This window comes from Labeo rohita, chromosome 1, assembly GCF_022985175.1.
Source record: "Labeo rohita strain BAU-BD-2019 chromosome 1, IGBB_LRoh.1.0, whole genome shotgun sequence".
NCBI classification, from domain to species: Eukaryota; Metazoa; Chordata; class Actinopteri; order Cypriniformes; family Cyprinidae; genus Labeo; species Labeo rohita.
This window is the reverse complement of record NC_066869.1, coordinates 42,667,242-42,680,216: the sequence shown is the minus strand read 5'-3', so window position 1 is coordinate 42,680,216 and position 12,975 is coordinate 42,667,242. Positions and strand designations below refer to the sequence as shown.

Genomic DNA, 12,975 nt, shown 5'->3' with positions numbered 1-12,975 from the left:
ACACTTTAATTGGTTCCGTTTGTGGATCAAATGACTTTCAACAATTAATTTACGTTTCACACTCTAATTATCTGTACATCGACTAATGTGCGGCTCAGTTTTGATAGCTACAAATGAATTCACATTAAGTTAATTTAGTAATTAAGACCTTCAAAAGTAGTATAGTGATTTTTAATTAAACTGTTTTATTCGAGCCTAATGCTTATTTACGATTATCGTTTAAAAATACCTTGTTTCAAGCTTCAGAGTTTATGAACAGCCCAAATCATTTCCTTTTCTGGCTGAACTTTGTATGGGAGCTAATAGGCTATATATAGCTATATAAACAAGTCAGACTCCTTTAACCTCTTTAAATGGGTTTGATTTATACGTGTAAATATGTGTATCTTATACTCTGACCACAGATGCAGTGTTCTTAATGCAGTATAATAAATTGATTATGTGATGCGTTGAATTTTGACACATGTTGATTCTTTATACTGTTTTTTCACTGTTGTTCTTTTTAAATAATAGCGCCTTAAGATACAGATTGAATGTACCGAAAGTGTGATAAAAGTGGAAACGCACTGAACCCTGGCCCTTGTGTGGCTTGCGTACGTATGATTATCAAGTTAATTAAAGCCCGCACATCTGACACACTCACTCTGCCGGATTAAAAACAACGGGCGCTTTGCAACGCTTCGCAGGGGCCGCATGTCAAGGGTTGTCTACCCAGGAGTCGCATGCGTCTAGCGGATACCGCTTGCTCAGAACTGGAGGGGTGCCCTTTCAAGAAGCGGTTTTCAAAAAGCAAACGACAAGAAGCCAATTATTGAACTTAGATGTCGGGGGAGGGGCAGAATGAAACCATTTCCATAATTCCTGTATGCCAAGTGATGAAATGTTTGGGGATAAAGAGTGGAGGAGAGAGATACAAACCAAGTCGCATCAAACGCGCACTCACGCAGGGAATGTGTGCTTTGAAAACGACTAGCGCTAGTAGAGAGGCCTTTTTTTCTGGAAGTGCTGGTTTGAAATGAACACATTGAAATGCAGAGAGGCGGCCAGCCAACAGACTGCGGGGTCAAGTGACGAACGGATTATATGCTTCTTCTTAATAATATTAATTAAACAATTTGCATGCTAATAAGGTAACAATTATCGTGCCTCTCTGTTGAAAGATTTAGGTTATTACTACACGCCATCCGGGTGCTACCGAGGGTCAGCGCAGGCGAGCGAGTGGTGAGAAATTTCAACTCAAATTAACATTCTGGCAGCTGGAGAAATTGGATAAATAAAGTGGAATTAATTCTCGGTAATGGAGGAGGAGAGCAGGGAGAGGGAAAGACCCGTGTACTTACTTTATACATGAACAGGATTGATTACCATCCTGTATTCAGAACCATTTCTCTCCTCTCTCTCTCTCTCTCCCTCGCTCACACACCATTCACTTTCCAAAAAAAAAAAAAAAAAAAAAAAACTGGACAAGTGCTGGACAAGCGTTTACCTTTAACAATTATAGAGGCAAGGGACCTTCATTATACATAAAAACTTAAATGTTTACAGTCATTACAAAATCACAGGATAAAAAGAAGCTATAATATTTCTGTTAGTTTATATTTTTTTTTATATTGTTTTGTACACAGTACACTCTGTGCGCAATAATTCACATACATTTTTATTATATGAAATACTGTTCTTTACATTTAAGTCAAGGTTTCTTTATCCGTTTAAATGATAAAAATTGTATTTTCTTGATTAATGTGACCTTCTCACACCACACTCTCTTTTAGATACAAAGGATTAGAGGAATAAAAGCATAATTGATTATTTGCACTAGTCAGTTTTTTTTTACTCAGTGGACCAAAAACCTAAAAGCCCTATACTAAAATATAAAAACAGGTTTGTTTTCATATAGGTTCTCCCCTCACAGATATTCTGTCAGACTCACTTTTATTTCCACCTTCAGATATTTTTTATAACACCTGCCAAGATCATGGCCACAGTAATCAGAACTGTGGAAATGAGTTGAAACGATGCGAAGCGCGCTGGCGTGTAAATATTAGAAAGGCTGAGGTGCTTGTAGTTTTAAATTCATCTTGACAGCTCGCAACAGGGTGGGTGATGCTTGGTCCGTTCAAGGATCACTCTATTCAGGGCACGATGCCTCCGCGTAATAGGAGAACATCATTTTACGCATTCAGAGAGCGCTAGGCGTTCCTTGAAAAGTATCAGATACGGGGTACTTGACGTTTTCGCTTGTTAGTATGTGTTATTTTTTTTTTTTTTTTTTAAAAGAACAAATGTGACGCTCGGAGCAGAACAATTAGCTATTGGAACAGAAGCATTGTGTGTTTATGTAGCGGCTGTTTAGAATTTAGTCGGGAATCAATCAATTTGCCGGTTTCGCCTCCTCCCCTTTCTCCTCCCTCTCGCCTAGTTGTGATGTCTCATGTCGTGTTGTGACAGCGTTGGTATTGTTTATTGAGGTGGATGTCAGGTATAATTAGCAATCGATATGGAAAACGTTTGTGTCGTGGCTCTGACGTCACCGACGATTAACGTTCCTTATTGGTCGCGAATTCCCTAGCGCGAGAGCTAGTTATTTGGACAAGGGGAGAGTTGATGTTGACAAAGTAGGAGAGAGCGAAAACCCCGCACGCCTGCCTTAGTCTCTTTATTCCTAATTCGGGAGCGCAAAGCATGTCAACGCCGCACGTCTCTCCACGGCTGCTGCTGCTGCATGCGCTCTGAGGGAAGAGTTGGAGCTTGTTTTGCCCAGACGAACGCTTCCCTGATTCCGGAGATGCAATGATGGATAGCCGGATCCTCGAGCATCCTCATGCCCAGTTTGGAGGCTCTTTGGGAGGCATGGTTGGAATGGGTTTCCCCTACCACCTCGGTCACCATCATGTTTACGATATCTCCGGACACCAGCTACAGTCGGCGGCCGCTGTACCTTTTTCTATAGACGGATTACTAAACGGATCATGCTCGGCGTCTGTTGCAAACTCCAACCCATTGCTCGGATCTGGTTGCGGTGTAAACGGGGATAGTCAGTATAAACTCAGCGGTAAGTGAATGGTTATCATGGCTTCATCTATTACAGTTATATTGTCAGTAGTTTTAGGAAAATATTTACACGAGGCCTCTCATCAAAAGAATATGAAATACTTCCTTTTTCATAACTCGCACAGTTTAGAAATAGAAGCTTTGTTTAATTATTGAGTTCAGATAAACTGGAAAGTAGGCCGATTTTACTCAGGCTGACAATACACTGATAATGGAATGACATATTAATTCATAATTCTTCTTATGATAAATGATAATGGTGCGTTTAAATCCGTTAAGTGTTGTTGCCTAATTTTATATACAATTCTAGACTTTGTAAATAAGCATATAAGCATTATAAAATACTACATAAAGGTGTTGAAAAATACTGTGAAATAAAATACACTAATGCATAACTCCGATTTTATTCGTGTAAGCTGTATTTTAAGAATCATATTTATTAGCAGTCACAAGGATATTGGTGACCTATATTTTTAAAAGTACATTTCACGGGTTAATTAGTCATGCCATTACATCAGGCATTGAACTTGTGTAAAATATATTATTGTAGCGTTTTATTTGACAACCACTGGGTTGTAGTAAAATTGTAATGTTTTAAATAATTTATGTCAACCAAATTTTATGTAGACAGTTCCATGTGGAACTGCTGGAGTGTGTATGTGCTTGTTCGTGTTTGCATGCGCGTATTCTGACAGACTCTGTGGTCCTAGATGCCGGAGACCCCGACAAGGAAAGCCCTGGTTGTAAACGGAGGCGAACGCGTACAAATTTTACGGGCTGGCAGCTGGAGGAACTAGAAAAAGCGTTCAACGAAAGCCATTATCCGGACGTGTTCATGCGCGAGGCTCTCGCGCTACGTCTAGACCTTGTTGAGTCACGTGTTCAGGTAAATGATGGTTTGTTTTTATGTCATAACAAAATCTTTCATTGACCTTTATTATAATGGCCCATTTATTATTAATCAGACACAGTGTTAGCTATAGCTACGCTTTATTAGCCACGCTTTATGTATCATATCCTTTTTTTTATTATTATTATTTTTTTTTTTACAGTGCTAGCTTAATGCATTTTAAAGTGTAATCTTTTAAATTGTAAAAATTTGAATTGGTATTTCTCCAAATGCATGACAACAGGACAGACATTCTAAAATAATGGTAAGATTTACATGTTAAAAGTTAGACTAATATTTCATCAGCTAAATACATTAATCTATCATAGAGAGTGATTTGCATAACAATTTATTCTTGTTGATTGATCAGTAGTATGAAATGCATGCAATTCTGAAGCAGATTATTTAATAATTTAATAATTTAATTCTGTTAAAATGCCGACTGATTAGATTTTTTAAAAGGATACAAATGTTCTGTTTTATTGACTAATATATTAAAACATTATTCACATTTTAGTTAATTCGATTACATGTGATCAGTTTTACCAGTTCTTTACTAAATTAAATATAGGTCAATGGGTTGTAAATGATGCCCTAACTAAAGTAAGCGTTGGATGTGCAGCCTTTGTCTGCATTTTCTCTTTTTGTACAAAGTCGAAGCTGGATGAGAGGCAGTCTTGTTTGGGGAGTTAAAAGCTTAGCTTTGTATTATTCTTATTTCTTAAGGAAGATTAGCCTGCGTTATCGTTCGGCTTGTGTGCTCACAGATTTTAACGACATTAACATTTCATGTGTATACACAGCTATTGTCATGTATAGCCTCGATGTCTCTATGTTAGTATGCGTCTTAGCCTGCTGGTGGATGCTAACTCTCGTGTTATCAGCGCTGAACAGACGGCAGTCGCCATGTGAGGGGCCTGGGTGTGAGGTGCGAGCCTGCTGCTCTCTGCCTCTTCTGGGCCAGATCTGTCCTAGCGCTTATACGCGCCTAAATGAACTTTAGGGGAACAGGCCCAAATTAGCCACGCAAGAACCAGGCTTAATTGAAAGATTGAGAGTGAGCCATTACATTGAATCAACGGACAATTAAGACAAGCGCATCTGTGGCTGTGGGCTTTATGCTAGAAAATATGCTTCGATGAAAACATTTTCTCTGTCCAAGTCGTGGCGTATTATTGATGAACCTTGGATGTGTATCAAATGGAAACACAAGACGTTTCAGAAACCTATTGTTTTTAATGAGAAATATGCTATTGCTGTTTTATTTAATTGAATAAATGCATACAATTAAATAAAAAACATACATGATAATATTGTGATAAAGAATCGAAATATTTGTAGATTTCAGATGCATTTATTCAAACGCTAAAATTTGTCATAATTTTGCCAATCATATATTACATGAGTCTAATGTATGTCTACCTGCTTATGAAAACTGACTAAAGAATTCACAACCTTTTCTTTTTTTTAGGTGTGGTTTCAAAACCGGCGAGCTAAATGGCGCAAAAAGGAGAACACGAAGAAAGGGCCCGGTCGACCGGCTCACAACTCTCACCCCACTACCTGCAGCGGCGAACCAATGGACCCCGAGGAGATCGCACGACGGGAGTTGGAGCGCATGGAAAAGAAGAAGCGAAAACAGGAACGCAAACTGCTGAAATCCCAGAACAAGCTCTTAGCAGGTGAGCTCTTCCACACACCGGGATCTGACAGCGACAGTGGAGTATCGCAGAGCACCGATGGCGAGTCCACTCCGCACACCGGGCCTCAGCCTAGCGGGTACCGACAGCCAACAGAACATTTATGTGACCAACATCCACGCCACCAAAGAGCAGTCAACGAGACAGCGGAGCCCATGGACCCCGCGAACGGCATCACACGCGCCTCCACGCTCCAGAAACTCAACCCATTTAGTGTGGAGAGTTTACTAGCCGACTCAAGTCCCAGGAGAAAAACTATCCTGGATTTCTCTCAGTTACCGCCGCAGCGACCACTGGTCGGTAAAGGCCATTTCCTTCTGTATCCCATTACCCAGCCGCTGGGTTTCATTGTGCCACAGACAGCGATGAAACAGGATTCAGGAAACTCGGGACACAACTGTTCCACGACAGACACCTCAAACCAGAAAAATATCAATCACTTGTGTACCGGTGCAAATGCGGCCACAAACGACGAGCTGCAAAGAGAAAGCAAGAACTCTTCCATTCAAACTTCAAACACAAGCTCAGAGAAATGTTATGCAGAATCTCATTCGCCACAAAAGGAGTTTGAAAACGACTCTGAGTCCACAAACTCTAGTCAGAAAGAAAGCATCTCTCCTAACCTGTCTGAATATTCGGACACGAAAACCCGCAGCTCTGCTGACACAAATACAGATGGAGAGGATGTTGACATGGACTGAAATATAAATAGGCCAGAAGCAGTGGCGCCAAGTGACTTGTCACAATCCCAAAGCTGATAACCATACGTCTTTTGTATACAAGACTGTTTGAATTCATTTTTTTTATACTTTTCGAAAACGGATAGCCCTATTCTTTATTCAGGTGAACTGTCGGGTTTTGGCTTAAAATGTCTGTTCCAATTCAGCGAACTTGATAGGACAAGTTAGCTTATGAACAGCAACATCCTCAAACGTTGTATAAATGATAAAGTATCGAGAATATTTATATATGTAACATTTTGATAAGTAATAATAAGAAGAAGAATAAAATATTGTGAAAGAAAAGACCTTGCATTGCCACCTCAGTGCTTACAGTTAGCATGTCTATTTTGTTTATCGCTTTGAGAGGCTGCTGTACAGCAGGCTCGTGTTTATTGCTTTAACAAATTCATTCATTCAAAACCTCCAGTTAAAATGAGGTCTCACGCCGCGGGCGGTAGGACCCGGTCAGCTCCTGTGGAGTTTTGATATGAAAGTAATTATTTTCCCGGTGGCGGCTGGGAGGATACGTTTTTTTTTTTTCTGTTAGCCTGAAGGGTTATTATACATTACCGATTCCTGCGATATGAAATCACATAAACTTCCAACAATAATAGAATTAGCATGAAAGGCTGGCGAGTCAGATTGAAATGGGGAAATAATAGCCCAGGCAGCTGCGAGCGTACGTGTGAGGATGTGTGTGTGTGTGTGCGCGCCTGGGTGATTCGCGGGGTGGAATTTTCATGAGACGCACGGGCCTGTCAGGGCACGCGTAGGCGGCAATATTAAGATAGATGTTCGATGATATCCCTCATTGTTCTGTCGCGTACATTGATGTTCCTGCCTTATCGGCCTATTGATCATTTGTCGCTCTATAAAAGAACAGCCCCCCTCTCTTTTCTCTCTCTCTCTCTCACACACACGCATACACACACACACACAACTGTCTCTCTCTCTCTCTCTCTTTCTTTCTCTCACACACATAGACCAATTTAGTCTAATAATGTTACCTACAGGGTCAAAAACTCGTGGCACACTAAAGCATCTGCGCTGGAAAATGTTAGTGGGGCATGAGTGAATTAATAAATGAAGGAGGGATGCCTGTGTCAAGATGGAAAGATGGTCCCATCATGGGTCTGCAATGATATTTTAACTGGAAAACCTTTAATTATCACATTTCCTAAAAGATTTTCTCAACGCACTCTGTACAAGTGGGCAGTATTATACCAATGCAAAACCGCCACCCTCCGGTCATCTTCATTGAGCCCCTGTATTTGCAAATAAATGAAAAGTAAACGGAGGGACTCGAGCTTTAACCTATGAATGACATCTTCCAGCCTTAATAACATTTACATAATTTCTTATTTCGGGTTACTGCTATTTGCACTGCATGAGACCTAGCTTATAGGAAAAATAATGAGAGAAGGGATCATCTCTGGGGGGATGTGCTACTTCAGCGAGGAGAAACATAAATGTTTTAGTGTAGTTATGAGTGTAGGAAGAAATGCTGGCTTTGTTTTACAGTGGCATAGCTTATTTTATATGACTTGATTGTGAAAGACAATCCCTCATTACAATGCACAGCCACTCACTGGAAATCCAGCAGGCCCTAGTAGGCATAATTTATTAAGACAAACAATGAATTGATTTATACTAAATGAATTGATGATACTACGGGCTCTCTTCAGGTCTGGTCCAGGGCCACCAGTGCTGTAATCTAGACTTGTACACGTTATGAACTCGGTTTATAGATTCAGGCTGTAAAAAGTTTTCAGTTTGAGCCCTGAGACTCATTATAAACGGAGAAGGGAGGAGTGTAAATTGTTTTTACGCTATTATCTGTCCGTAAGCCGCAATTTCTCTTGCTAATTACGAAGGTGTTGCTTCTCATCGACAGCCGGCTGCTGATTTTCAATTTAACTGATCATCATACATTCATTTCTCCGCATGATAAATCTACAAGGCCGCCATGCCCCGGGTACCGAGTGGAGAAACAGCAGCGAGAGGGGGGTGGTGGAGAGAAGTGTGGCTGTCAGGGCGAGTTAATGGGGGAAGTGTATGCGCCAATGAGTGCGGATCAGGCAGCTAATTTACCACCTCCCGTAGCCTTCTATCTCCGTATCTCATTTCCTCTTTTCTCCCGGGAGGGATTGCCACCCTAGAGCCGGCTGTACAGACAACGGACAACGGGGTTGTCTTTTTAAAACCCATGCACCCATTAAAACCTTAACCTGGATGATGGCCCAAAACACTGTGTTCTAAAATACTTGGATATCAAGTTTTAATGCTGGTTGAATTTCTCGGACAACGGGGTTGTCAACGGACAACGGGGTTGTCTTTTTAAAACCCATGCACCCATTAAAACCTTAACCTGGATGATGGCCCAAAACACTGTGTTCTAAAATACTTGGATATCAAGTTTTAATGCTGGTTGAATTTCTCGTTTCACTGCATGTCACAATTTTATTTAAAACAAAAAAACCTTTGATTTTCATATTTATGTTAATGTTTAACAGAAACAATTAAGAGGGTGTATATGTGTCTGGTCAGTTTTTCATCAGTCATTTACCTTCAAGAGTTCATTCTAGTCCTGCAGTGTCACACATTTATTTTATTATTATTATTTTTTTTAAATAAAGTACAAATATTTCACAGAATGTCAACCTCCCAAAATTATTTAATGTCAATTATCATATACCATTAAAAAAGGGCATTAAAACTGTGTCTGACGCACAGAGACAAGAAAGAACGATATGAAAAGTAATGTTTTAAACATGAAATCATTAAAATATACAATATGAAATTGTAGGAATATAAATATAATTATATGAATAACATCTACTAACGTTAATAATTAATTTTGCATCCCGGCTATACAAAAGCCAAGCCACAACAAACTCAAAAGAAAAGGCTGGCAAATGTGGCATCTGTAATAAATTGATAAATAACGTCAGTACTTACCGATCCACCTTTCGATACTGATCATTACTAAAAGTGCTGAAGCGATGTACTGTTGCTATGGTTACTAATGCAGTTTCACTTCGGTCTGTGTAGCAGCAGGTGAAAATTCAATGTTTTTTGGTAACTTCTGAAACATGCATCTGAAATGTTTTTAGTGTAACATTAAGTTACCTGTTTAATGTACACTGTAAGACCCCAACAATTTGTTTTGAGATCTTTCCAGTGGGGGTGGGCTTGTGATGCTACACCGCTTGAGGGAGTAGCGCACAATTTCCTCGGTCGTGTCTTTAGGCCTCGGTAATTTGGTAGATAAATCAAGCACGTTTTGGTCTCAGGTTTAGCCGTTCAAGCTCGGTGATTGATTCGGGACCCGCGGTACTACAGGGTCACTGACAGTCTGGATAAATCAGACCAGTTCGTCGGTCGACTAATGAGACCAGATTATTTCAACAGCCTGAAACGAGCGTGAAAAATAAGATCTACCTCATCCCGAGGTGTCAAATCGATTCAACATCACTGTGCAAATACACAGACTTACACACATACATTTGCGCACGGATGGGTCCTCTTTGTTTAATTGGACCTAAAGCATAGGCAAGCTATCATATTAAATTGTCACAATTCATCTATAGCCTGCCGCTCAATGCGGCATCAGAAGAATGTTTCACTTAATATTTTGAGGTTGCCTAAAGGCCTAGGCTTTGAACATGCTCTTCATATGGCTGACTAATGTGAATTAACATTAAGAGTAGATATAGGAGAGGTGTGCCAGAAAAGCTCATTTTTGTCTGTTCAATGCATCTGCCAAGTAAAAAAAAAGATAGATAAAAATGACATAAACAATACAGACAAATTAAGCCCAAAGAGCGGAAATAGCTATTGTTATTTAACTACAAATAAAATGTAGGACTATAGCTTAAGTTTTACATTAAGCCGCCCCACTACATATATTACACAGATAAAAAATTAACAGTGTTTTCTTAGAATTTTCTGTAAACAAAAGAAGTTTGAAAAGAAGCACTTTTCGAACAGAAATCACGTTAGTCTGAAGTGGTAACCATAGCAACAACAACACGCCGCACTTCCAACTAGAAGTATCGAACGTTACATAGGCACACGTTACATATTACATTTTCACACGCAAACAACAAAAATATGATATAAAAGCCCTGATAGTGATAAGAAAAGTGTGTCTAAAGACAGAAGTAGCCTCTAATGTGGGTGAGACAAACCTTGAAAGATTGAGTCAGGACGACAGAAATAATTCTGAATAGAAACCGAATAGAATTCCTTTTATTCCCATAGAGTATGCCTATTAAATATTTCCATTTTATGTTCGTTTATTTATTTGATGAAAGCCAGGGAAGAAATACTTCTCGTGTGTCGAACATCAGGAAAATGTAAAAGCCATAACTGTTAAATCGTAACAATTGAATTAAGTCACCGAATGTGATGCATGGCAAACAATATTACAGGTTTGCATAAATTGAAATGTTCGGCTGGTGTGGTCTGGTTTTGTTTTAAATCAATTCCATGCGTGTCTCTGTGCGATATTATCCTATAAATTCCACGTAAGACTCCTTTCCCACCCCAACAATAGTTTTCCTCTTCCAGGTAAATTAATCCCAATAATTCAATAACTTTAATCAAACCAGCACGTATCATATTTAAAATGTTTAAAAACGTAAATCTTTATTTATACTAGAGAGCTGTACTTCTTTAAATGAACCCTTCTGCCTTTGTGTGGGGCATGTTGGTGTTGGTAACGATCTCACACCCGCGATTCTGATTCTCCAGCCTTATTCTGTTATTATCACCTGACCAAATGTGTTTCATTAAAGCTTCTCCAATTTTAAGAATTACTCCCTGAGAGATGGTCACACACGGTTAACCCTGTATGTACCACACACACACTCTCTCTCTCTCTCTCTTAAATAAATGTAATCTAAACGCGAAGTGACCAATGGAATCCAATACATGGATTTAAAATGTCAAAGAAGATAGTGAACCAGTCATCTGTAAAGTTGCTGAGGTGTTGGCACAGAAGGCATGGGGAGAAGTAGCAGATTGGCACACACTGAGGCTGGGCTATCTTTATTTGGTGCCAGGGGAGTGCCAGGGCAGGGCAGAGCAGAGCAGTTGGGCACAGTCTTACACACACATGCCCACTGTACCCCTGGCCTGGCATCTATCACCAGGAAACCATGATCTACTGACCCAGGGATGAAGCTGGGGAAATCAATGCAAGGAAAGGGGTCAAGAGAGACAGAAAATGAAAACAGAAAAGGACAAAAGGAATAATGATCCCTCAATAAAATATATGGTACATAAAAATGAATAGCAATTATATAGAACAATATACACCACCAATCAAAAGTTTTTGAACAGTAAGATTTTTTATGTTTTTCAAACAATTCTCTTCTGCTCACCATAATTTTTTTTAATAGAAATTAATACTTTTATTTAGCATGAATGCTTTAAATTCATCAAAGAAACCTGAAAAAAGATTCAACTGTTTTCAATATAGTAACAATTATATATATATATATATATATATATACATATATATATTAACAGAAAATCAGAATATTGGTATGATATTGGTATGATATGCCTACTAGATTCTAAAGGATCATCTGACTGGGGTAATGTTGCTAAAATTTAGCTTTGAAATCACAGGAATAACTCACATTTTAATATATATATATTTAAATAGAAAACAGTTTTTAAATAGTAAAAATTTCAAAATTTTACTGTTTCTGCTATACTTTTAATCAAATAAATGCAGGCTTGGTGAGCAGAAGAGACTTTAAAAAACATTACAAATCTTACTAAAAAACTTTTGACTGGTAAATGTGTATATAGGGTGAAATTAAACACATTTTATCATAGGAAAGGACTTTAGGAAGATAGCAAAGTCAAAAAGTAGTAAAACATGGTTGACTGTATATATATCACAGTGCATAACATGTACAAGGTGTTATCAATTTGATTATAGAATTTTTTAATTAGCACTGGCAGGTCTGCTTGTTAAATGGGCATTCCCAATACAGCAAAAACAACAATGATTAAAGAAAAAATCACATTAGACCCAATTAATTAGTTTTAATTTCATTCTAAATGCACTGAAGTGCTTGTTAAATGGAGGATGAGGCGTATTAAAAACGCCAACCTCCGCTCACACACACATACACTCGCAAGGAATGGTAAATAAACAGCTTAAGCCTGCTTTCCGGTGGAATGGGCAACAGACTCCCTTGGTGGCACCCGGCAACCATAATCTGGCGTAAATAATGACATCTCTCTTCACGGCCGCAAGCTTTAGCCAAATTAAGACACACACACTCACACATACACACACATGCACAGAGACAAAGAGCTCCAGCCAGTATCACTAATTATTTACTTTGGGTTGGACTACACTGACCCCCTGGCCACACCAAAGCCTGCCAGGATCAGCAGGGAGAGACGAGTCAAGCATCTGCTGAGAGAAAGAGAGAGAGAGACGGATTCAGTCTGCTGTTCGATTTAGCGAGTGAGATATCGGACCCACAGGTGTGTGTGATTGGATGAGGACAAACAAGGTTGAGAGCAATGGAAATAAACTCAGGGATGCGCTTTAAACTTTTTAAAGAGAATTACTGGCCAACAAGTT

The 12,975-nt window shown here is 39.2% G+C and overlaps 1 protein-coding gene across 1 annotated transcript; it reads left to right on the top strand.

The window, feature by feature from the left end:
• The first annotated feature begins 2,309 nt into the window (after positions 1 to 2,309).
• On the top strand, positions 2,310 to 6,655 carry uncx4.1 (Unc4.1 homeobox (C. elegans)). Its single transcript, XM_051122139.1, has 3 exons — positions 2,310 to 3,052; positions 3,762 to 3,937; positions 5,412 to 6,655. The coding sequence occupies exons 1-3, from the start codon at positions 2,791 to 2,793 to the stop codon at positions 6,339 to 6,341; spliced, it is 1,368 nt and encodes a 455-aa protein (XP_050978096.1). The 5' UTR covers positions 2,310 to 2,790; the 3' UTR covers positions 6,342 to 6,655.
• The last annotated feature ends 6,320 nt before the right edge of the window (positions 6,656 to 12,975 follow it).

What these genes read in the sequence shown, in the direction of transcription:
- uncx4.1 (XM_051122139.1), top strand. Translation starts at nt 2,791, where the DNA reads ATGATGGATAGCCGGATCCTCGAGCATCCTCATGCCCAGTTTGGAGGC. An exon ending in TAGTCAGTATAAACTCAGCG is followed by an intron (nt 3,053 to 3,761) that starts GTAAGTGAATGG and finishes CTGTGGTCCTAG; the next exon opens with ATGCCGGAGACCCCGACAAG. An exon ending in TTGTTGAGTCACGTGTTCAG is followed by an intron (nt 3,938 to 5,411) that starts GTAAATGATGGT and finishes TCTTTTTTTTAG; the next exon opens with GTGTGGTTTCAAAACCGGCG.